General features: G+C 40.6%; 1 protein-coding gene across 1 annotated transcript; it reads right to left on the reverse strand.

The window, feature by feature from the left end:
* Window positions 1-10,743: 10,743 nt before the first annotated feature.
* Window positions 10,744-20,571, reverse strand: LOC308115537 (vitellogenin-2-like; the record flags this gene model as incomplete). The annotated part of the gene is made up of 33 exons (XM_080473095.1): window positions 10,744-10,856; window positions 10,939-11,100; window positions 11,269-11,434; window positions 11,834-11,870; window positions 11,965-12,148; window positions 12,263-12,389; window positions 12,482-12,620; window positions 12,753-12,895; window positions 12,981-13,187; window positions 13,272-13,328; window positions 13,408-13,452; window positions 13,562-13,998; window positions 14,105-14,315; window positions 14,406-14,547; window positions 14,634-14,819; window positions 14,941-15,034; window positions 15,898-16,084; window positions 16,177-16,296; window positions 16,397-16,498; window positions 16,912-17,036; window positions 17,118-17,215; window positions 17,331-17,548; window positions 17,644-17,862; window positions 17,948-18,073; window positions 18,155-18,320; window positions 18,401-18,558; window positions 18,669-18,813; window positions 18,994-19,142; window positions 19,232-19,393; window positions 19,483-19,734; window positions 19,873-20,024; window positions 20,131-20,151; window positions 20,532-20,571. 33 exons carry the CDS (start codon window positions 20,569-20,571, stop codon window positions 10,744-10,746), a joined length of 4,890 nt encoding a protein of 1,629 aa, XP_080329221.1.
* Between the last annotated feature and the right edge of the window lie 3,028 nt (window positions 20,572-23,599).

The following is a 23,599-nucleotide window of genomic DNA, read 5'->3' on the forward strand; positions in this document are numbered from 1 at the left end:
TTTGTTGTTTGCTGACCTCAGAGACTATGGAGGTTCAATGGAGGATTTCTGGACAAAAGTCTTCTTCAGTTCTGCTTCATGGAACTCATCCAGGTGAGTTTTGGAAATGTATTTCCGTGTGTGTGTGTGTGTGTGTGTGTGTGTGTGTGTGTGTGTGTGTGTGTGTGTGTGTGTGTGTGTGTGTGTGTGTGTGTGTGTGTGTGTGTGAGAGAGAGAGAGAGAGATCTGGTCAACACTCCATTATGACCAGGTAAAACAAACAAAAAAAAAACAGAATCTGTCTATCACAAGAAAGTGAAAGAAGATATAGCGCTTCAATCTATCAAGAGAGGCAATCACAGAAAGAAATGCTGAGACACAGCAACGAACCGACAACAAGAACACACAAAAGTTGGCCAATATAAAGCACAGCCACCAGGGGAAGACAATCACACACTCAGACACAGGTGAAACACATCAGAACAGCAATCTGATATGAGAAGAGGAAGTCAAGGAGGCTTTACGTCATCGCGTTGAGTCACGTGACTCGTTGACCTACTTTCGGTGCGCTCACCTGAACTGAACTTTTCGCCACGTCGCTACAATGGAGGGAGCGTGCGCGTTGACGACGGACACGGACATTGAAAATGAACAAAATACTAATAATGTGGTAACTGAAAAACGTACTGTTAAATTAACAGAAAAGGCTTTTGCTGAAAAACTTGATAAATTACAAAATACTAGAAAATCTAAACTAAATAAAGCCTGTAACATTAGAAGGGAATTGAATGAGTTTATGTCAAATGGTGATAAAACAAAGGTGATGGATGCTCTTGATGAACTGAAAATGATGTGTGATGATTCTAAAAGGGTTCATGATTCTTTCAAGGGTCTATTGTCTGTTGAAGATGGTGAAAAACATGAAATATGGTTTAGAGCAAAAATGATCCCAAACAATGAGTGTTTTTCATGTGTCAATGAATGGCTTTCTCAAACTGAAAAAGAAACACAAATGAATTCAAACACACAGCGAAATGAAAATGGTGAAACTGAACTCTCTGCAGAAGACAGTGTGTCAAATGTAAGCAGTAGAAGCAGCCGGAAAAGCAACAGGTCCAGTGCTTCATCTGCTAAACTAAAGGCAGCAGCAGAAAGAGCTGCAGTTTTGGCTCGTGTCAAGGTCCTAAAAAAGCGACATGCTATTGAACAAGAGGAAGCAAAACTAAGAAGAAGAAGAGAAATGCTTGACTTGGAAGCAGAGCTGGCTGCATCAGAAGCAATAATGGAAATTTATGATGCAAATGAAGAGTGCCAGTCACAAGCAAACTCAAAAACAAAGAGTACCTGCAATAAAATTGGAGCAAAGGATGGACAAGCTTTAAACCCCACTGCCCAAGAGTTCATACTTCCTCATTGCAATGACAAACAAACAGCACAACAAGAGGAGGAACTTGTTACAAAAATGTTACAGTTGGAAAATAAACCTGTGGATGTGAGACCAAAGCAATGGAATGCAGCAAGTAAAAGACAACAACATCGAGTGGAAAACAGTGGAAACAATTGGAACACAAGTGAACAGCACCCTCTGGTGGAACAAGATGGAAACAAATGTAAAACAAAACAACGCTTGGAACACAATGGTAAAAGGATGGAAACAAAAGAACAAGCTGCAGAAGATGAAATGAAGTCTCAGTCACTGACTAGCCAACGGATGCCTGAAGACATTTTGACAATCATGAGAACACAAACTGAAATCACAGCAGCTCTCATGAATCAGCAGCGGTCAATGACACTCCCACCAAGAGACATTCCCATCTTCGATGGTGATCCTCTGCACTATAGGACTTTCATAAAGGCATTTGAGCAAGGAGTGGAAAGCAAAGCAACTGCAGGGGACAATTTGTATTACTTGGAGCAATTCACCCGAGGCCAACCTCGTGAACTGGTGCGAAGTTGTCAACATATGACTGCAGATCGTGGCTATGCTGTTGCAAAAGCTCTAATGCAAAATCATTTTGGAAATCCTTACACAATTGCAACTGCATACATCAGCAAGGCTCTGTCATGGCAAACAATTAGAGCAGATGATACCAAGGCACTTCAGAGCTTCGCTCTATTCCTACGAGGTTGCTGTAACATCATGGATGAGCTGGAGTATGTACAGGAGCTGGACATGCCAGTTAACATACGGGCAATCTTGGCGAAGCTGCCATATAAGCTGAGAGAGCGCTGGCGCAGCAAGGCTCATGACATAATGGAGTCTACTGGGTATAGAGCTGGATTCAATGACATGGTGGAGTTTGTGGAGCGTCATGTAAGGATCCTTTCGGACCCTTTCTTTGGAGATCTGCAAGACTACAGTTCTAACACAACATCATTAAGTCGCCCTAAGTTACAGTCCAGTAACAAAACAAGAGGAAATGTGGTGGCTAGCACAGTTACTGCTATAAGTGCACACAACGAAGTTAAGCAGTCACTCTCACCAAAGGAGAAAACAAATGATAACTGTGTTTGCTGTTCATTGGAACACTCACTGGACAATTGCAAGCAATTCCAGAAAAAGAGACACATGGACAAAGTGTTTTTATTGAAGAAGAGAGGAGTGTGTTTTGGTTGCCTACGTCGAGGTCATATCAGCCGTGACTGCGAAGCAAGATTGAAATGCAACATTTGTAAACAAAGCCATCCAACTGTGTTGCATATAAATGGAAAGAAGACTTCTCCAGAACGTGTATTAGAAACACCAGAACCCATTTCTATCTCTCACACCACTTGTGGACATACAGGGGCCGGCGAAGGTCGCACATTGCTGTCAGTGCTTCCTGTTAAGATCAAAGCTGCCAAGGGTGATGCTGTTATTCAAACATATGCATTTTTGGATCCGGGCAGCACAGGAACATTTTGCTCTGAACAGCTGATGCATCGCCTAAGCCTCCCTGGAAAAAGAACCCAAGTCCTGCTGCGAACAATGGGTCAAACAAAGATGAGCTCAGCATATTCCTTGTTCAGTCTTGAAGTGGCCGGTTTGGAGAGCTCGCAGTTCTATTCTCTCCCTGAAGTTTATACTCAAAAGGAAATGCCAGTCACTACAGACGACATGGTAAGAGCTCAAGATCTGTTGAAATGGCCTTATCTGTCAAAGGTTCACATGCCATCTATTCATGCCAATGTTGACCTGTTGATTGGTACCAATGCACCCAGGCTGCTGGAGCCGTGGGAAGTCATCAATAGCCAAGGAAATGGCCCATATGCAGTCAGAACCGTGCTTGGCTGGGTGGTTAACGGGCTGCTGGATGGTAATAGTGAGCTAGAAGCTCCAAATATCACAGTGAATAGAATTTCAATAAGCAACTTGGAAGAATTGCTGACGAATCAGTACAACCATGATTTCTGTGAGAAAGTTGACAAACAGGAAATTTCTATGGAAGACAAAAAGTTTCTCAAAATCATGGAAACCTCTACAAAATTACAAGGTGGAAGGCATACGGTAAACCTACCATTTAGGAACAGAGATGTTCACTTGCCGAATAATTTTGCTGTGGCCCAACAGAGGTTACAAGGTCTGAAGAAAAGATTCCAATTGAACCAGCACTTCCATCAGGAGTATGTTAAATATATGAACAACATAACTGCTTGCAGTTATGCTGAACAAGTGCCTGAAGTTCAAAGAGACTTTGACAATGGAAGAATTTGGTATATTCCCCATCATGGAGTGCGGCATCCAAGAAAGGGAACACTACGGGTTGTGTTCGACTGTGGTGCCACATTCAAAGGTGTGTCCCTAAACACAGAGTTACTACAAGGTCCCAATCTCACAAGCACATTGCTGGGTGTCCTGATGAGGTTCAGACAACAGCCAATTGCCTTCATGGGAGACATTCGGGCTATGTTCCATCAAGTGTGTGTGCCGGAAGAGGATCGGGACTTCCTACGCTTTTTGTGGTGGCCCGGTGGAGACACGACACAAGAACCAGTGCCTTATAGGATGATGGTGCATCTATTTGGAGCTGTCTCGTCACCAAGCTGTGCAGCCTACGCTCTAAAAAGAACTGCCCAAGACAATCAGCCAGAGTTTCCAGCCAGTGTTGTAGAAACAATCCAACAGAACTTCTATGTTGATGACTGCTTGAAGAGCTCAGCCACAGATAAGGAAGCTATCCAACTGATAAATGGGCTAATTACTCTGTGTGGAAAGGGAGGCTTTGCCTTGGAAAAATGGATAAGCAACAGTCGTGTTGTGTTGCAAGCCATCCCTGAAGAGATGAGAGCCAAAGATTTGAAACCGTTGGATTTGGATATTGATAAGCTTCCTGTGGAAAGAGCGCTTGGTCTTCAGTGGTGTGTGGAGACCGATGTTTTCAAATTTGGATTGGAAATGAAACATCGGGCTCTGACCAAGCGTGGAATGCTGTCAGTCAACAGTTCTGTGTACGACCCGCTGGGATTCTTGGCGCCTGTTACACTTCAGGGCAAAATAATGCAGCAGGAGCTGTGCAAAAGAGGCTGTAATTGGGATGGCCCCTTGCCACAGGATATTTTACAGCAATGGAAAAGGTGGTTGGAAGAACTGAACCAGTTGGCTGCATTCGGTGTGGATCGGTGTATTAAGCCATGTGACTTTGGAGCAATAAAGCAAGCCCAACTACACCATTTCTCAGATGCCAGCGAAGTTGGCTCTGGAACAGTCTCGTACATTCGGTTGATGAATGAGGAGAATGAAATACACGTTGCATTTCTTCTTGGCAAAGGCAGAGTAACACCTTTAAAGGCTGTGACCATTCCCAGACTTGAGTTATCTGCAGCTGTCCTTGCTTTAAAAATGGATGCTATGATTAAAGCAGAGCTGAGAATGGCCCTCCAGAAATCGGTATTTTGGACTGATAGCACGTCTGTGTTGAAATACGTGAACAATGAAGACCGGCGTTTTCACACATTCGTAGCAAATCGAGTTGCCACTATAAGAGATTTGTCTGAGCCTGTGCAATGGAGACATGTCAGGACAAAGGAAATCCCAGCTGATCATGTGTCCAGAGGGCTGAAGGTCTCAGAATTGTTGAAAAACAAAAGATGGTTGGAAGGACCAGAATATTTGTGGTTGGAGGAGGAAAAGTGGCCCAACACTACATTGGACATTTCACTGGATGTGGAAGATAAAGAGATCAGGAGAGAGGTAGTTGCTAATTCTACCAAAGTGGACACTCCTGCACCCACAGACCAGCTGATCTCATTCTTCTCAGACTGGTGGAGGCTCAAGAGAGCTGTGGCTTGGTATTTAAAGTTTAAGTCATGGTTGAAGGAGAAATGCAAGAGAAACAATCAGTTACTCCCTTCAGAAAGTGACAAAGCTCGCCATAAAGGACAACCACAAAGACATAATTTGTCCCTGGAAGATCTGCAAAATGCTGAAATTTCCATCGTCAGTTACTGCCAACACCAGAAGTTCAAGCTGGAAATTGAAGCTCTTTCCAGAAACTCAAAGGTGAGCTGCCACAGTTCCATCTACAAGTTGGACCCCATCTTTAAGGACGGGCTGTTGAGAGTTGGACGCAGGCTCCATAAAAGTGCAATGCCTGTGGAGGCTAAACATCCGATCATCCTTGGTAAAGAGCTGCATATTGCCAAACTAATTCTCAGGCACGCACACCGAAGTCTTGGACATGCTGGTCGATCTCACACTCTGTCGTCCATCAGGAGAAAGTACTGGATGCCAAAGGGCAATTCTGCCATTAGAAAGATAATTGGAGAGTGCAGCTTTTGTAAGCGCTACAATAGCAGACCTTTACAGCAGAAGATGGCCGACCTACCTGCCGCAAGGATTTTACCCGACCATCCACCTTTCACCAACACAGGGGTTGATTACTTTGGTCCAATCGAAGTAAAAAGAGGAAGATCCTGCTGCAGAAGGTATGGTGTGATATTCACCTGCATGGCGAGTCGAGCCATACACCTGGAAGTAGCATCTTCATTGGATACTGATGCATGCATAAACGCTCTGAGACGTTTCATAAGTCGGAGAGGACAGGTCCAGCAACTGTGGTCCGATAATGGAACAAACTTTGTGGGAGCGGAGCGAGAATTAAGGGAAGCTCTCGCCAAATTGGACCAGGAAGCAATAGCGGGAAACCTGGTGCAGGCTGGAGTAAAGTGGACATTTAACCCACCTGCAGGCTCCCATTTTGGTGGTGTATGGGAGAGGATGATCCGTTTGGTTAGAAGGGTCTTGAGCTCAGTGCTGCACCAGCAGACTCTGGATGATGATGGGCTGGCCACAGTGTTATGTGAAGCTGAAGCTATTTTAAATGACAGACCGATCACCAAACTGTCAGATGATCCCAATGATTTGGAGCCGCTCACGCCCAATCATCTGCTCCTGCTAAGAGGAAAACCATCAATTCCTCCTGGAGTCTTCTCGCTACAGGACCAGTATGGAAGAAGAAGGTGGAAGCAGGTGCAGTACATTTCTGACCTATTCTGGAAGAGATGGGTCCGTGAATACTTACCATTGCTGGAACAAAGACAGAAATGGAATGAAAGGAAAAAGAACCTTGCTGTTGGTGATATTGTGGCCATTATGGATCCATCTGCTCCACGGGGATCCTGGCCTTTGGGAAGAGTTTTGGATGTTCATCCAGACACTCATGGTTTGGTGAGATCTGTGAAATTGAAAACCAAGTCCAATATAATTGAAAGGCCAATTTCCAAGCTGTGTCTGGTATATGAGAACTAAAATAGGAAAGGTGGTCAATACAATATTTGCCTCCTTTAGGTTTTGAGAATTGCCATGTTTTTTTTTGTTTTTTGTACCATGTCAATTAGGGGCCGGTGTGTAGGAGCCAAATGTGATATTGGATTGTGTACAAATGTTTGACCTGTGTGGGTGTGTCACTGACGTCATGCGCATTTAGATTGGGGCAATGAAGGAGGAGACAGGTGTTGACCCCGGAAGGGCACACAGGTTTTTGACCGCTCTGGCGGAGTTTAACGGAAAATACTTCTGGTTTGTGCTCTGGAGAATTGAACTTAAGAACTTAACTGAAATAAAGAGATTGTTTATATCTTACCGGAGCGTTGGACTCAATTGATGGACACAAAGCAAAAAAGCTAAACAATAGCCGCCTAGCGCGTCAGACCCACCTACCGAGGCAACAGCTCACCAGCCCAGTATTGGGTGGCTGGTATAATATATATATAATATATGTGTGTGTGTGTGTGTGTGTGTACATTTTATTAATTTTTTAGGCATATATGGGACATAAGCAAACTAGAAAGCGACAGAATAAGGACAAGACAGGTAATCTTAATCCTCAGATGAATCTGCGCATACAGTTTTGGGGTCACCCTGTTGGCTTGGAGGCCCTTGGCACTTGCCTAGTCTACCTATAGCGAGAAACGACCCTGCATACAAGTAATCGTAGGTTAGATATGTGTGCATCTGGGATGCGACTGTTTGTTCAAGGATTTTGGATATGAATGGGAGATTAGAGATGGGACAGAGGTTATTGGAATTTTTGGGTCTGCATCAGGTTTCTTGAGAATGGGGGCCATTGTAACTGATTTGATTAGAGTGGGAACAATGGAGTTCCAGTGGAGAGGGAGGAGTGGCTTATGGCAGTTATATTTGAATAAATTTTTAAAAAAAGTTTTAAAATTGTTTGACTCAAATCAAGCTAATAAAGACAGCTGACATGGGGCTTCGATTTTTGTGTTGATTTAATTTTTTTGCTGCAATATTCAGTTCCACTATTCAATCAGCAACAATGTCAGGAGAAACATATTTGAGGTTACAATGCTGTACTCTCATGTAAAGGTGCATTTACATATGGCCCAATGAGTTACGAATATCATTCTCCCGTCATACCTGCCACATTCCTGACATTCTTTATTGACGCAATGCATCCATGGGTTCTTAAATCGGTGTGCTGATGCGTGACATTCACAATCTTCCAAAATTCCACGAGGTCGATAAATTGATCAATAACATTTCAGAATTAGTCACCATGTGGTATTATTCAAACAGTGTCGTTTGCAGCTTAATAGGCAAGAAAGAGCTTTCTGCATTACAGTGTAAATAAGTCAATGATGTTAATTGATAAGGTTTCACAACAGAGATTTCACCTTCAGGGAAAGATCCTTGCTTGTTTGAAAACACCTGTTTGTAGCAAAATACTGTCATGGGACGGAACTGAGGCTCAAGCGCAGACAGCAAAACAGGAGACACAGAATTTGGTTCACGGATTTATTTGAACCAAAAGAAGAGCGGGAACAAAAAGAAACTACTTAGGCAAAAACTAATACTAAGAAGTAAAGAGAAAACGATCAGGAAACTCCTGACGGAAAAGCTACTAGAAAAGGTAAATACAACGAAGCAGGCTGGGGGGGGGCTAAACTAACTGCGTAAAACATAAGGTACAAACGATCGCAGCCAAAGAGGACGGGCGGAGGAGTCTGGCACAGGAGTGGGGAGAATCGGCTGAAGAGTGGGAAGGTTAGAGGGGATCGTAGTTCCAGGCAGGCAGGAGGCAGACAGGAATCCAGCGCCGCAGAGGGCCAGAATGAAGTAGATTACGGTTTGGCGTCGGCTCGTGGTCAGCCGGTGTTTATATAGAGGTGCAGGTGGGGTGGCCACTCCCCGCCGCAGCTGGAAGCAGTTGAGTTGATTGGAGGTGAGAGGTCATGCCCATGAGGCAGGGAGGCCACCAGATGGTGCCAACGGACCAAATTAGGGTTGAGAAGTGGAGGGCATGACAAATACATTTTGACCCCTGATCTATTCATGCAGCTTGACCTTCCTCTTTTTGTTTTTCATGACTACTAAGATGCTGCATTATATGCAAATATGAGTTGTATTTGCAGAATGAAGTGCTCTTGACCTACACTAAGGGTACAGTCCAGACCAGTTGAAATGAGTGTCTACAATGAGTCTCTTCCTTCAGAAATACAATGTTTAAAGCACCATCCCAATTTGTCTCTGAATTGATACTTAACCAATGTAAGATGTTCTGTTTGATGGATATCTGGTCACTCATAAGGATAATTAACTATGAATGAAGTATTGTAAATGTTGCTTGAAAATATTTATTATGCCGTAAGATTTTTATAGGGTCCCACACAATGAATTTTCCGAATTCTCTGCACGTTTTGATGTGCTTTTTTGTGTAAGTGCTCCCAACGGTGCGGCACCAGTTACGTGCAGAACAAGCGGCAGAAGAAGAAGATTAAGAAGATTAAAATGAAATGCGCTCCTCGGATAGTACTCTTTGCACCTTGCCTCTTAAAGAGGCAGGCACAGAAATAATAAAACATTCTGTGAGTAAATACATGGGGAAAACAATGCCAGACTATTACAGTGTCGGCCCTCAACTACAATTGAAAGCCAGAGAGTACATATGTGTCATGAGTCAGGACTTGAAAGACTCGAGAGACCGAGTGGCTCTAATGTGGAGAGTTAAGCGATTCCACAGACTGGGTGCAGTCATGGAAAAGGCATGGCCAACTCTATTTTAGAGTCTGGATCTCGGAACTTCAAGAACAATCTGATTAGCTGACCTCAACGATAAACATGTAAAAGCTTGGATAAATTAGAAGGCACCGATCCATTTAACACCTTAAAAGGAGTAATAAACTCTTTAAAACAATTCTAAAGGAGACAGGAAGCCAGTGGCGTGAGGTTAAAACTGGAGGGATGTGCTCCCGTTTCTTTGTCCCTGTTCGAAGTCTTGCAGCAGCATTTTGAACCAGCTGAAGCCGATGAAGAGACATCTGATCAAGACCAATGTAGAGGGAGTTGCCGTAGTCTCACCTAGATTAAATAAAGGCACGTACGATTCTCTCAAAAAGTGTTGCGGTAGAGATAAGACTTTATTTTGGCCAACAGCACTGCCAAAGATCACCTCCAGATTTCTTGAGGACGGTCAATTATAGATTTCTAGTGCCGATCATCGCCGATCCTTTTTTACAGGTGAGCAATAACAACTTTAATCCATCACGATGTTAGAATTAGGAAATAATGAAGCATCACTACTTCGTAAAATGTTCCACATATCTGTAGATCAATTGTACTTTATATGTGCAATCAGTTTTAACTTTTTGTTTTTCATACCTACATTGAAACACAAATATCTACTTTCTACTCGCGTTCTTGAAAAAAAGGGGGGTCCTCAATTGATCACACTTCTACAGCTGACAACATGAAATAAGAGAATCATAGACACAGTGAGGAAAGGACAAATGTGGTCAATTCCAGTTGGTTTGTGTCCATCTTGTCTGAAGTATGTAGTTATTGTGCACACACTCCAGACATCTACATTTTTTGTATTTAAAAAAAAAAGATCATAGCTGATCGCTTGGTCGTCTGAGGTTTAAGGAGATGTGAAGCTGAGGTGTCAACACAAAATAAAATTATTTTGAGACTTGCATGACAGAAGTGGATGATTGTTGGCACAAAAGATGAGATTTTAAATGTGTCTATGTATTTTTTCATTTGCAAAAATATGTTGCCTTTTTTGTTTGAACTATCCCTTTTTTTGTTTAGTTTTTCACTGTAGTGAGGCATGCAAGAGATGATGGGCCTCTGAGGATAGATCAGTCATTGGTTTGTATCACTGATATTTGGCAACGAAGAAGTGAAAGAAAAAAAAAACATTAACACAAGTGTTTCAGATGCTTCTTGAGTTTATTTAAGTTTACATTTCAATCAATGAGAGTAACAATACTTAACAAAACCAAAACCGATAATCATTGCTATTAAAAGTGATAGCAATGCGATTAAGAGCACTGGGCGGTGCAGCGACAGGCCACATGAGCTTCTGTGGCTTCAATCATGTCAATGCTCTTCTCCTGGATGCTTCTCAGACCATCAGGGCGACTCATGTAGGAATCTGCAACAGAAATGACTGTTAGACATGGGACAGCAAGACAATCTCAGTTTTGTGATCAAACAGTGCTTGTATGCGGGCTCACCTGAGGGTACACAGTGGTAGCCAACATTGACAGTGGTGGTTCTTACGGGCATGCAGCCTGCAAGGCAGCGCAGCACGGGCTCAACAGAGTAACACTTGGAATCCTGGCCAAAGATGTTGACCGGCTTCTCCAGCTTCACCGACTCATGTTTCATCAAGCACTCTGAAAAGGTGGGACACAATGCTGTCAACTATGCACTCCTTGTCAGAAACCAAACTCTCATATTCATTGGGTCTTAGCTGTTGTGGATTGTCATAAAGAGTACCAATAAACTGATCATCAATTAATTATAATTAATTAAGAAAAATGGGTAAATCCTGTAAGTATTACGAGAGGAATCGCGGCAGCTGTCTCCTCCCAGAACCCAGGAATGAGAAAAGCTGACTGGGTCCCTGGTCATGCTTTTGTCTGGTTTGCGGTATTCTTGTCTGACCTCGCCGTTAGCCGTTCCACAGAGTCCACAAGTCTTTCCCTTCATCCAGTGTGCAACTTCAATCTGAAAAAAATAAATAAATAAGAGGAAACAGTAATGTTCAGTATGCAGCAATGTTGATGATAATATATGTCAACCTTATCAGGTAAAGCGTATTGGGATACGTCACCTTTATTTCCTGTGAAGAGAACTGAACTTCCTGAAGACCAAAGCTTGGAGCAATGAGAGAAATGCTGTCACCCCTCTGTTTGATTGAAATTTTGCCTGAAATGAAAGTTCATAATATTTGTTATACATTTAAAAATGTGACTTACAGCTAATGAACAAAATTAATAGGTCTGACTGAAGGATCCATTTATTTTGGTTCCTTAATAAAAGGTTTTAACAAATGATTAAATAGAGGAAGGTACCATCAGGATGCTCATATGTGGGAGGAATAAGTTCTGTTTTATTAACACGGACTTTGACAGCACCATCCCTCAGATAGAAGTCGACATTGCTGTAGAAGAACAAATAATATCCATGTGTTACTGTTATTTCCTGGTTCTCAAGGTTTACCCACAAAATGTAATATAAATAGTAGTGGCACTTACATGTGTTCAAGCTTCACATTGACCTCATTCTGGTTGGTTGCTTGGTCTTTCCTCAGCAGAACTATGAATTTCAAGTCATCTGTGCAATCTTGAGCCAAGACTTGTGGGCAAAGGTGTGGTATCTCACTTTTGTATGAGACACCGTTGAATGTTTTCACCTTGTCTTGGACAACTTTGCACTCAGCTGTAGTGAAAATAAAAACATATATATGTATATATATATATATTTAGCTTCTTGAATTTAAATAGGAAAATTGTTAACCATGTATGTGAAAGCTGTCCCTTTCTATAATGTCACCTGAAGTTTCCTTAGCAAGCAGATGGATGATCTTCTCAGCCCAGTTCTGGTGGGCGTTCACATCATAAGCGGATTGTCCAATTGGCAGAGGTACTGGAAGACTCACTCCAAGTTTATAGATGAAAACCTGTAATAAATAATTGCAAAAGTTTGACAACCTGAGTTACAAACTGTGACATAAACATTTTCTGTTTATGAATAAGAATGGGCGGTATGCACCTTTGATGTCTGCAGTGCAACATTCACACTTTGGTAAGAATCAGCAGCCACCGTCAGTTTGATCTGATTCTGAATGTATTTGGTCTTTGCAATGTTCAGTCCAGTTCCCACAGCCATACGGGTGATGTATTTTGACAACCTGGACAAGTGCAGATTAGAAAATGAATAAACAATACAGTTCAGTTCCACTTGTATTCAGGACAACTGAGGGCGGTTTATTTTCAAAGCTTTTAGCTGTAAGTGATGGCGTGCTTTTAGTTTGTGACCTTACTTCTTCATGTACTTCTGCATGCGTCTTGGAAGTTTTTCCCAGCTAACCTTCAGACGGGCTGCTGGCTTCTGATCCACAAGACCAGTCTCAGCTGTGAGCTCAGCCTTGTATTGCTTGCATTCAGTGCCCCAGCCAATCTTGCCCTAAGAGAAAATCCAAATCAAGTCAAATCCCAAGAAACACGCTAATTGACAGCATTTTATAATTGGCTCGCAATATTGAGTTTACCATTAACTTCTGGTTGCTGAGCACCATGCCATCAGCACAGAGTCTCCAGTTGTTGTCCTGAGCCAGGTTGACAATAATAACCTGCACTCTGGAAGTGGCTTGGTCAACATAAGCTGCAATCTGGTACCCCTGGACTTTTTGGTCAGGTCTCACACCCCGGACGAGAATGGTCACAACTGGAGCAACAGATTTCCCAAGGTATTTTTCCTGGAAGTTCACAAAGGGTATTGATGTAACTGAAAGTGTTCATTTGTGTTATATCACAGCAAACATTGTGAGGTGATTACTCACCTTATTGTAGATGGACTCAAAGCTGTGAGCACTGCTCTTGCTGCTGGGGAGGGCATGCTGCAAAAGGAAAAAGCACACATTTAGCCTGCTCAAACAATGTACCTGAAGTAGATACCTCACATGGTGTGAGCTTTACCTGGTGGATGTGGCTCTTGACAAATTCCATGGGATAACGTCCTTGCTGTGACAAGATATTGTTTTATTAATGTTCTATAATTCTGTAATAATCTGAATTATGCTGATGTTTTCTCTTTTTTTTATTTCAATGATAGAAGGTGAATGTGACTCACCCTAGACTGAGAGCTTGAACTTGAAGAGGAGGAGGAGGAGCTGCTTCTGGACTGGCTGGATGACAGATTGCTGGAACTACTGCTTGATGAGCTGCTGGACTTTTTGCTCTGTGTCTGAGATATGCGCCTATCGGTGCGAGTGTCAGAAGGCTGTCTGCTCCCAGTTGCTGACTTCCTTACTTTACGGGATGAGGATGAAGATGAAGAGCTGGAGCCGCTTGAGCGAGAGCTAGATGACTGAGAGCTGCTAGAGCTGGAGGAACTTGACGTGCCATTCTTAAGACCAGGAACCAGGATTTTCTTCAGTTTCATCAGGACATTCTTGGACTCAAGAATTTCCTCTTCCTCACTCTTGGATATAACTTTGATGATCTTATCTGCTGCTTTCTCTCCAACTTGAACTTCAATTTCAATCTTCTCAGCCGCTTCCCCAGCAACTATAATTCAAATAGGTAAATGTTTTGCATTTCATTATATGTTAATATGTATATTTAAAAAATAAAACATTTTGAATTAGTGACAGTAGTCATTAATGTCACTTACCTGGAGTAATTACAAGTTCAGCAACATGCTTTCCAATCATAGCGTAGAGTGGGGATGCTTTGATGTAGGAAGCGTTGCGAGCCTGAGTCTCACCGCACATCTTGTAGCCAAACTCTTTGCTTTCAATGCACCTTTTCTTCACAAAGGTTTTGGGGAATGGGATATCAGCTTTTTGTTGTTGGCCAGGATGCAAGATTTCAGATGACTCGGACTATAAAACCACAGCAGAGGTCAGACATTATTTTTTGATAAGAAGCTTGTGTTATGAAAATAAAGAAGCTGATAATTGAAAGAAACTCACTTGGCTGCCAAAGAAGAAGGATGCCATCCTTGAAACTCGTGAACTGGGAGTCTCCTTTGACACCCTATCTAAACGTTCAGCAGGAATCAGTGGTGTGATTCTGATATCATCCATATTTCTTACAACAGCAATAGACTCATGTCTATAGTTGGAAAGAAAAAGAAATGTTGGACCACATCAAAAATATCATCTTTGAAATTACAGCACAGCAAAAAAACATTTACATACTCGGCAGATGCAATCTTATTGATTTCCTGAACAGGCAGCAGCTGAAACTTGAGGTTGCCTCCAACCATGTCAACTCGTGCTTCCATCTTTGCAGGAACAAATGAGTGCACCTTGGCCTTTGACATCACAGCAGCCTTGATGAAATCAGTATTAACACCCATGACGGCATAGGTATGAGCGGAGACGCTGCAGGAAACAGAAAACATCAATTAGAAGGGTATCTCTCAATGCAGTTGCTACCATTTCTTAATTGCTGAGAAAAAAATGGTCAAGGAATATTGTGGTGAAAGTGGTAGAGAGGATTTACCTTGGATTGAGTGCAACTCTCATGTGGATGTCAGACTTCAGCAGCTGGGCAGCAGTGAAACTCTCAGTTGGACGTGGGCTCACTGTGGCTTGCACTATTCGTTCATTATTTTTTTTTTTTATTAAAGTAAAAACAAAATACATTAAAGTTTAAAATATAGACAAAGGGTGTATAAAAAGGAGTAGGAGAAAGCAAAAGCTTATTAAATTGTTCCCCCTCTCCAGTCAGTGCTTTTTTTTTATCTTTTATTTTAATCTTAATTTAAGGGGTCATATTATATAGCTTTTCCACACTTCCTCTCATGGTGCCATGTGCCAGAGCAGAGCTGTTGTGGGAGGGTCAAAAGGAGAGCCTACCTTTACAGGGTTTGATTTATGATTCTCTTGTTGGAGCAACACACTTAAAAAAAATTTTTTTAAATTAAACAAGCCAGGGAGTGAGATGACAGACTTTCTTCACCTCTTGAGCATCATTCCCAGGTATGGGGACGCATATTACTGTTGGAAACCCTTTAGAATGTGGATTTTACATAATATGACCCCTTTAACCAATCACATATTCACAAAACAAAGCAAAACAAAGTGAGTAAGTAACAGATAACTAAACATGTTGTCACAGTGAACACCCCCAATGCCTATTTGTCTCTTCTTCTTTCCTATACCTGGTGAACACCATTTGTTTGTACCGTTGTTTGAACTGCTTCAAGGTTGGACACTGCTTGAGCTCCCCCGACAGTCTGTTCTGCAGTCCCACTCGAAACAAGGAACTACTAAATGCTTCTAGGGTTGTGCATGCACATGGCTGTTTGAAATTTCTTTCCCTCCTTAATCTATACCCCCCCCCCCCCCCCACACACACACACACCTCTTTCACCAAATAGTAAACAATGCATTTTCAGCATTAGAATTGATCATTTGCTCGTCTGCTCCACAGAGAAAAGAAAATGACAAGTCGTACCTTCAACAGATGCAACAGTCACTGCAGCAGTGTACAAGCTGAGGTCCATGGGCAAACCAACAGCAGTGGGAAGGATGCGACGAATCTCACTAAGCAGCAGTGGTTGAGCAAAATGCAGGTTGTAACCGGACTCCAGAGCTTCAAGGACCTTCTTGGCACTGGATTGAGCTGTAACTTCCTTTGCGAGCTGTAAACACAAAGTTGCTAGTGATACTCAGAATTTTCACCAAAACAACGTTATTACTTTTTAGTCAAGTGAAACCCTGGTTGATACATTACCTCAATGACCTGCTCAACAATGGCTTTGTCAATGTTGACAAATGCAACTTCCTGTCCAAAGAATTTCACGTACGCAGAGGCAAGTGGCTGGCTTGATGGTTCAGCCCTCCATTGAGAAAGCTGTGATAGAAATGATATTTCAAGATGAATTTATTTTAATTACTTATCATACTTTTTTAGAAATGTGTCTTTGCACATTGAAATTGCTCATTAAACTTACAGCTTTAAGGATTGCTTTCATCTTGGTGACTCTTTGTTCATTCTCAGGAATGTTCTGGTTTTTCATCAAAGCCTCCTGGATTCCGTCGCTTCTCACACCAAGCTGTTCAAATGCAAAACAAATGCAAATATATTGACATACTTTTCTTAAAAAAAAAAAAGTAACTGTAATGTCACTAACAATCAACAAAGTTTACGCCAATGTCATGAATAAATCCTAAAATAGCTCAAACAGAAGCTGGTGATGTGGTAGACAATTGCAGAATGTAGCTTTTTGTCTAATGTTGAGGGAAGCTAAGTTGAATTGTCATTTAAATAACTATCCCTGTTTTTGCTCTTATTTTGCCAACAGGCCTTGCTTTGTATTAAAGGGATGAATGTGTAGCAGGTTCCTGATGTATAGTTCGGAAGTTATACCTCCAAAGTATATTATAAATACATAGAAAGCATGTATTTACTGATTTGAAAATAATGGGGATCTTCCTTTTTAGGCATAGACACAAGACATGGTCATACCTCAATAACATCAGCGTAGGCTCCAGCCAGATAAGTACGAGCTTTGGCCACCATGGTTTTTGGCACAATAGTTGCAGCTTCATTGATGTAATGGGCGCTGGCAGCAGCACCAACCATCCAGGGATCTGCAGGCAAAAGATAAAAATCTTTGAAATGCTGTGTATCAGTCTGAAATCTCATAAAAAAAGAGATTATACTTCACTTACAGTTGTAGGTATCAACATAGAGGGATCTGCTGTAGCGGTAGCTCAGTCTGTTGAGTCTGGGGCTGAGAACCTTAATGGCGACGTTGCAGGCAGCAGCACTAAAAGAGGAGAATGAAATGTTTCTTACAGTATTCCCTGCTGTTTAATTTTTGTTGTTTGGTTTTTTCAAAATCTATAGCAGAAAAGAAACAGTAAGATATTCTAAGCTCTTACACAGCAGCAAAGTTAGGAGCGGTACTCTTTGTCATGGACTTCATGTAAGAGTAGATGAAGCTGGAGATTTGGAGGTTTCTTTCTTTGAGGATGGCATCGGCAAGTGTCATCACCAGACCAGTGGGGAGCTTGGTCTCAAACAGGACCATAGCAGCAACCATACGGAGCTCTTGGTTGAGTTCTCTGTTCATGAACAGTTGAATGGCTGTTTCCTGGACCTAATTTACAAAGGTCAATGCTATTAGATACAACTGCACATGCCATGGAGCATTTATTTCTGTCAACAGATCAGATCAGAAAAATATTCTCTCACCATCTTGGGCTCCTTCTTGGCCATGTTCCTCAAGGCCAGAACCGCTTCAATGTGAACTCTCAGAGGGAGATTAGCAGCAGCACTGCCAAATCCAGGCAAGACTTTCTGGATTGACTTACGGCTAGCAGGGTGTCCAGCGTTACCCAGAACTTTAAGAAGGGTAATGATCTCCTCAACTTGGCGACTTTCTACAACCTGGTTAAGACCTTCATGGACAGGCTTTGAGAGAAAATGAAAAACAATAGAGTTACTGATGTCAAAGATGAATTTCGAGCATGTTAAGAGATCATTGGACAATTCGTACCTTCACAAGGTCAGAAGAGCAATCTGGGTTCTCCAAACACTGTTTTCCCACCAGGGTACCATAGCCCAGCATGACGATCTCACGCAGAACTTTGTTCTGTTGGAATTTGCTTTCCCCAACCAGTTCCTAATGGAATATATTGTTGACTATAGGTAACAGCTTTTTTGTATTTGTAAATACAAAAGATGATTTTATAATTTGACTTGCCTGAGCAAATCTGATGGCTTCATTGTCAGCTTTCACCAGGTGAACAGAGACCAGCAGAGCCTGGGCAGCTTCAGTAGTGGACAGCTCGCCTGCAAGAAACTTCTCCTTGATGAACTTCAGTGCAACATGAGAACGAATGGCAGGGATAGCATTCAGAATCCAGTGCCTACAAATAAGAAACTTCAGTTAATCATCCACAGCAAGATTTTGTCTCAGTTTTTTTTCCTGAATGAAAGACGCATGTACCTGTGATCTCGTCTATCTTTGTACTGATTCCAGAGAGTCATGATGCTTTCATATCCACTTTGACGCAACATCTGGATGAGCTGAATATACTTGAGAGGAGCTTCTTCATGGACCTTGTCTTTGTTAGAAGTTACCAAGTGGTTCAGAAGTTCACCAATCTGACAAAAAAAACAACAACAAAACAACCCCAAAGCATTTCATATGGATTTGTATAGAGAAGCCCATGGATTACAGAGAAACTTGATCACAGTCTCATTCCATAAACTACCTGAGACTCATCTTTCCTCAGAAGACTGAAAGGGGTCTGGTCGGCCTCGCTGCTAAATTGATACAGCAGGGATCCACGCTGAAGGTACTGGGTGGCACTGGGCTCCACTGGTACGTTCTTTTGCTCCAGGAATGTCAGGTTTTGCCTGTGAGCACATATACATCATAATTAATCACCAGTAAGACACCGTGTTCTGCAAATCTGTTCATTTAGTGGATTGAAAAACAACTTTATCTGGCCACGGGGCCGAAAAACATTAGCTCAACTGCAAATACATCAGAATGTATGCACATTTCATGGGATGATTAAAAAGAAAACACTTTACCTAGATTCCATCTGGGGACCACCATTCATGATCTCAAAAGGTGCATACTGGTAGACCTCTGTAACTGTTGCCTGCAAGATCCGAGCACTGCTGGTTTCAGGCTTCAGGACGTAGCTATAGGAAGATGCTCCCTTCAGGGCATTTGATCTCTGCATCAACAACACCAACACAGTCATCAAACCATCACACTGATATGTTCACCTTAAGAAATGAGTCGTGAGTGTAAATTAGTACTTACGGTCTCACACTCAGCGCATTTCTCAATGTAAGACAAGCCAATGTCCTTTACAATTTTCTGCTGGCATTGGTTCAGGTCCTTGGTCTTGGTCAGATAGATACGCTCGGCTTTCTGATCATCAGAGATGGTGTACTGGGTCTTGCACACACCCTGAGCTCCAAGCTAGAGCATAAAAATCAAAATATTGTTTGTTAAATGTGTCTGCATTTGGATTTTTTCATAAAAACTAACTCAATGTTTGAAAATTGTACCTCTTGAAGGTCATAAACATTCTGGGTCTTTTTGATGTTCATCTGGAGGATGTTGATGATTCCCCTGTAGATGTTCAGCACAGTTTCAGAGACAGATGCTGGTGCATACAGTTTACCAACAACACCATTGGTGTACTCAAACTTGACGGGTGTCAAGAGTTGAGCAGAGAGGGCTGAAGTAAGCTTGTTGGCTGGAATGAAAGCATCTTTGGGCCAGATTCCACTGTACTCAAAGAACTCTGGGTTTTCAAGCTAGAAAGACAAGAGAGAGTTTTGAGAAACATATCAATATTATATTGCAACAAGAATTTCATTTGCACTCATTTGCAATCTGATTCTTGTTCATAATAATAAGTATTTCTGGTAGAAAGATGAATGGAGGTTCTTTGCCTTCAGAATGACGTTGTTGGGACCGAGAGAACGGATCAAAACTTTGCTCTGGATTTTAACTCCAGCCCGAGCAAGGCCCTGTTCCGCCACACCTCCCATGAGTACGGCTTCATATCGGTAGATGTATGTCTGTCCTGGAGCGAACTCTGGGACTGAATAAAAGGAAAAGAAATCTTCATAAAAATCTGTTTGCATTGTTGCTGTATTTTGAAATGGACTTGGACTTGTGTCTGCCTTAATTTCAATAAAACAACTTACTATGGTTACCCTGGTTCGCAGCTGCAAAATAGAATAAGAAAAGTTAATTTAGTGTTCATTGGAAGCAATAGATATGAAAAAGATATTTTTTTATTTATAGTAAGAATTCACTTTATTTTCCAATCACTTTTAATTTGCAATGTTTTTTCAAGCATAGTTTGAAAATAAACTACATTTTACTGTCAGCTAAGGCAGTAGTAGATTTCTAAAATTTAAAATGTAAATTCTTGTTACTCTTTATAGAATTATTGAAGAAGTACTACTTTTTTTTTTTATCATTGTAGTATTGTCACAATCCGTCTACAAAAAAACATGTGTTCCACTTAGGGCCTTTAAGTTTAACATCACATTTTGAACAAGTTTTACAACAACGAGTTTTAAATGTCTAAAGACATACTCACCCACAAAGGCCACTGCAAGAGCTAACACAAGCACCCTCATGGCTGGTGGATGTAGATTTCTGAGACCAGAGCTCTTCCTTTTATAGGCAGTTTTTGCTGACTATTCCTATCAAACTGTATCATTAACTAAACATTGGTTGTCACAGTTACTGATGTTACAGTGCCCTGATCCTGCAGATTAAACAGAATAAATAAACATCAAAGTTGCAGTTTGTTGCCTTAACCTGACTCCTGACTTTCCTGAAATGTCCCAATTTCTCAAATAGCTATAGGGAGGTTTTTAGTCCAGACGACATGACAAAGACACAAATGATGCACAATGTCTTTTGTTTTTAACAGATTTCTTTATTTTATTTTTAATAAAAAAATGTTTTACAAACATGTGTTTCATGGATGTCATGTATATTCTTCTTTTAATGGAATTCACAACAACAAGTCATTGAAACTTCCAAAATAGACTTGATTAGTTTTTTTTACCCCAGACTCCTTTTCCAAATCAAGGCCTAATCCAATGTGGACCTCAGAGAGATTGAATAAAACGCAAGCAAGAATAAGATTCTGGCAATAATGATATCGTCATCTGTATAGCACCTTTAAAAAACCAAGTTTACAAAGAGCTTTGACAGCTAATAAAGATAAAGCAGGAACAACAGCTGTCAAAACATTTCAAATTTAAATTATTTTTCCACTTTTTATTATTTATTCATTTTTATTTATTTATCTTAACCAAGAGGTCTATTTATTGGTTTGGGAGGGTTGTTTATAAGGCTTACAGGGTCTTTGATTGTTTCTGAGGGACGAAAAGAATGAAAAATGTTGACTGCATGTCAATTGCACTGTATGTTTTGGACTGAATTTGATAAAGTATGTTATTAAATAAAAAATAAAAACATTTCAAATTTAAACAATGCATATAATTAGTAATAAAGCAAACAACAGAGAAGCATGGGAATGATTAATGCTGAACAAATTAATTAAATTAAATAAGATATAATAATTAAAGCACATGAATGCAGTAATATAAACAAAATGTTGATCTCCATAGACGTCGTCACACCATAAAAGTATTTCTGCAGGGCTCAGGTGAGTAGACTAAACTTTATTTGTATGTAAAATAAGTGAAAAACCACATGCTGTTCACAAAAATAATTCATAAAACTATATTGTATTGGCTTCATCCAAAATAGGGTCTAATCTTACACTGTTTTTCAAACGTAGGTCATGTTGAACTGACCTGTAAACGCTTTGTGTCACTTTGCTCTGAGGTATTGTTGACTCTGCAAAGATGGGACTCAAACCCAAAATGACTAAACTTTTCAACAGCAGCAGCTTGTATTCAAACTTTAGTCACATCAAACAGTATCCCTGGTAGTTGATATAAGTGACCATCTGCCAGTTTTTGTAATATATGACAGCTGCTACGGGAGAGAGGAACAGATTACAGGACAACAATTTAATAGAGTGAAGACAGAAGAGACAATAAATGCATTTTAAGAGGTTCTGTGTGAACAGAACTGGGAGTCGGTATTAAGCGAAGACAATACTGATGAAGCATATGAAACATTTCTAAATCCCTTTAAATTAATATATGATACCTTTGTATTAATATACTGTATGATACCATTATGTACCTTTGAATGTATATATGATATTTGTCCAATGAATAGATTAAAAAAAAAAAAAACTGTAAAAGAAATAAGTAGTTAGACACACCGTGGATCACAAAAGTAAAACCTTGATAATATGAATGACTTCCTGACTCGACTTCAACAGGTATTTTGTAAATGTTGGTCCAAATCTGGCAGAAAAACAATACATAATCCTGGATCAGCTGATAGGTGGAACGAAACATTAATAATTTGAAATCCAAACCCATTGTTTCTCACAGACGTGAAGGAGAGCAAAATAATAGATATTATGTATAAATGATCACTTGACTAGATATGACAATAGTCAAAAAGGTTATAGAAGCAATACTTCAGCTTCTGACATACAGCTGCAATTTGTCTTTCTAAGCTGGTAAATTCCCAATAGAAATAAAAACTACAAAAGTCATCCCACTTCATAGTTACAGGCCCGTTTCTCTGCTCCCACAGTATAAAAAAAATGTTTTTGCTCACAGTTAAACAAATTTATTGACAAACACAAACTGCCTCCTGAAAGTCGATATTGATTCAGATCACAAAGATCCACCTCGCTGGCATTAAAAGTATCAATCGAACAAATCACCATCTCTGTCGACAAAAAGAAATGTGCAGTAGGAGTGTTCAAAGAACTCAAAATGGCATTCGACACAATAAATCATGAGCAATTAATCAAGAAACTGGAGTCATATGGTATCAGGGGGATGGTTCTGCAGTGGATAAAAAGTTATCTAAGCAACGGTCAACAGTTTGTGAAAATGGGTGATTTTCAGTTTTCATGCTTGGATTTTCTTTGTGGTGTCCCACAGGGGTCAGTATTGGGTACGAAACTGTTTATGCTTTATATAAATGACATATATAAAAATCTCTAATATACTTCATTTTGTTTTGTTTGCTGACGACTGAAATATTTTCTGGAGAGGAAAGAACTTGAAACAGCTCAGCAAAGAAATCACATCTGAATTAAACAAATTTAAAAAGTGGTTTGATATCAATCAATTTATGAGTAATTCTTGATAAAATAAAATGTATGTTATTTGGTAATTGTAAGGGGTATAAATAAATTATGATAAGATGTTGTGACGACTGAATTACATTTAAATGTATGGAATTCTTTTTTTGCGCATTTATAATTGATCAAAACAGCATAATGTTGCACTTAATTACCTTATTCTTGCAATAAAGCTAATCAGACGTAATTTATCCCACATTGTATGATCATTTGCAGCCTCTGTTGTCACCAGTTAAGTGTGAAATGTTGACTGTTAAGCTCAATACATCACCACTATACAGAAAACATTGCATTTCATGACAGTTTCCCCTATAATTGGCATGATAACTTCGGATGAATGAAATCTCAGTAGATGAAATCAGACATGATGAATCTGAGTTCTGACATTAAAGCAGTCATACAAATTGTATTGT

This window comes from Lipophrys pholis (assembly GCF_963383615.2).
Source record: "Lipophrys pholis genome assembly, chromosome: 10".
In the NCBI taxonomy this organism is placed as follows: Eukaryota; Metazoa; Chordata; class Actinopteri; order Blenniiformes; family Blenniidae; genus Lipophrys; species Lipophrys pholis.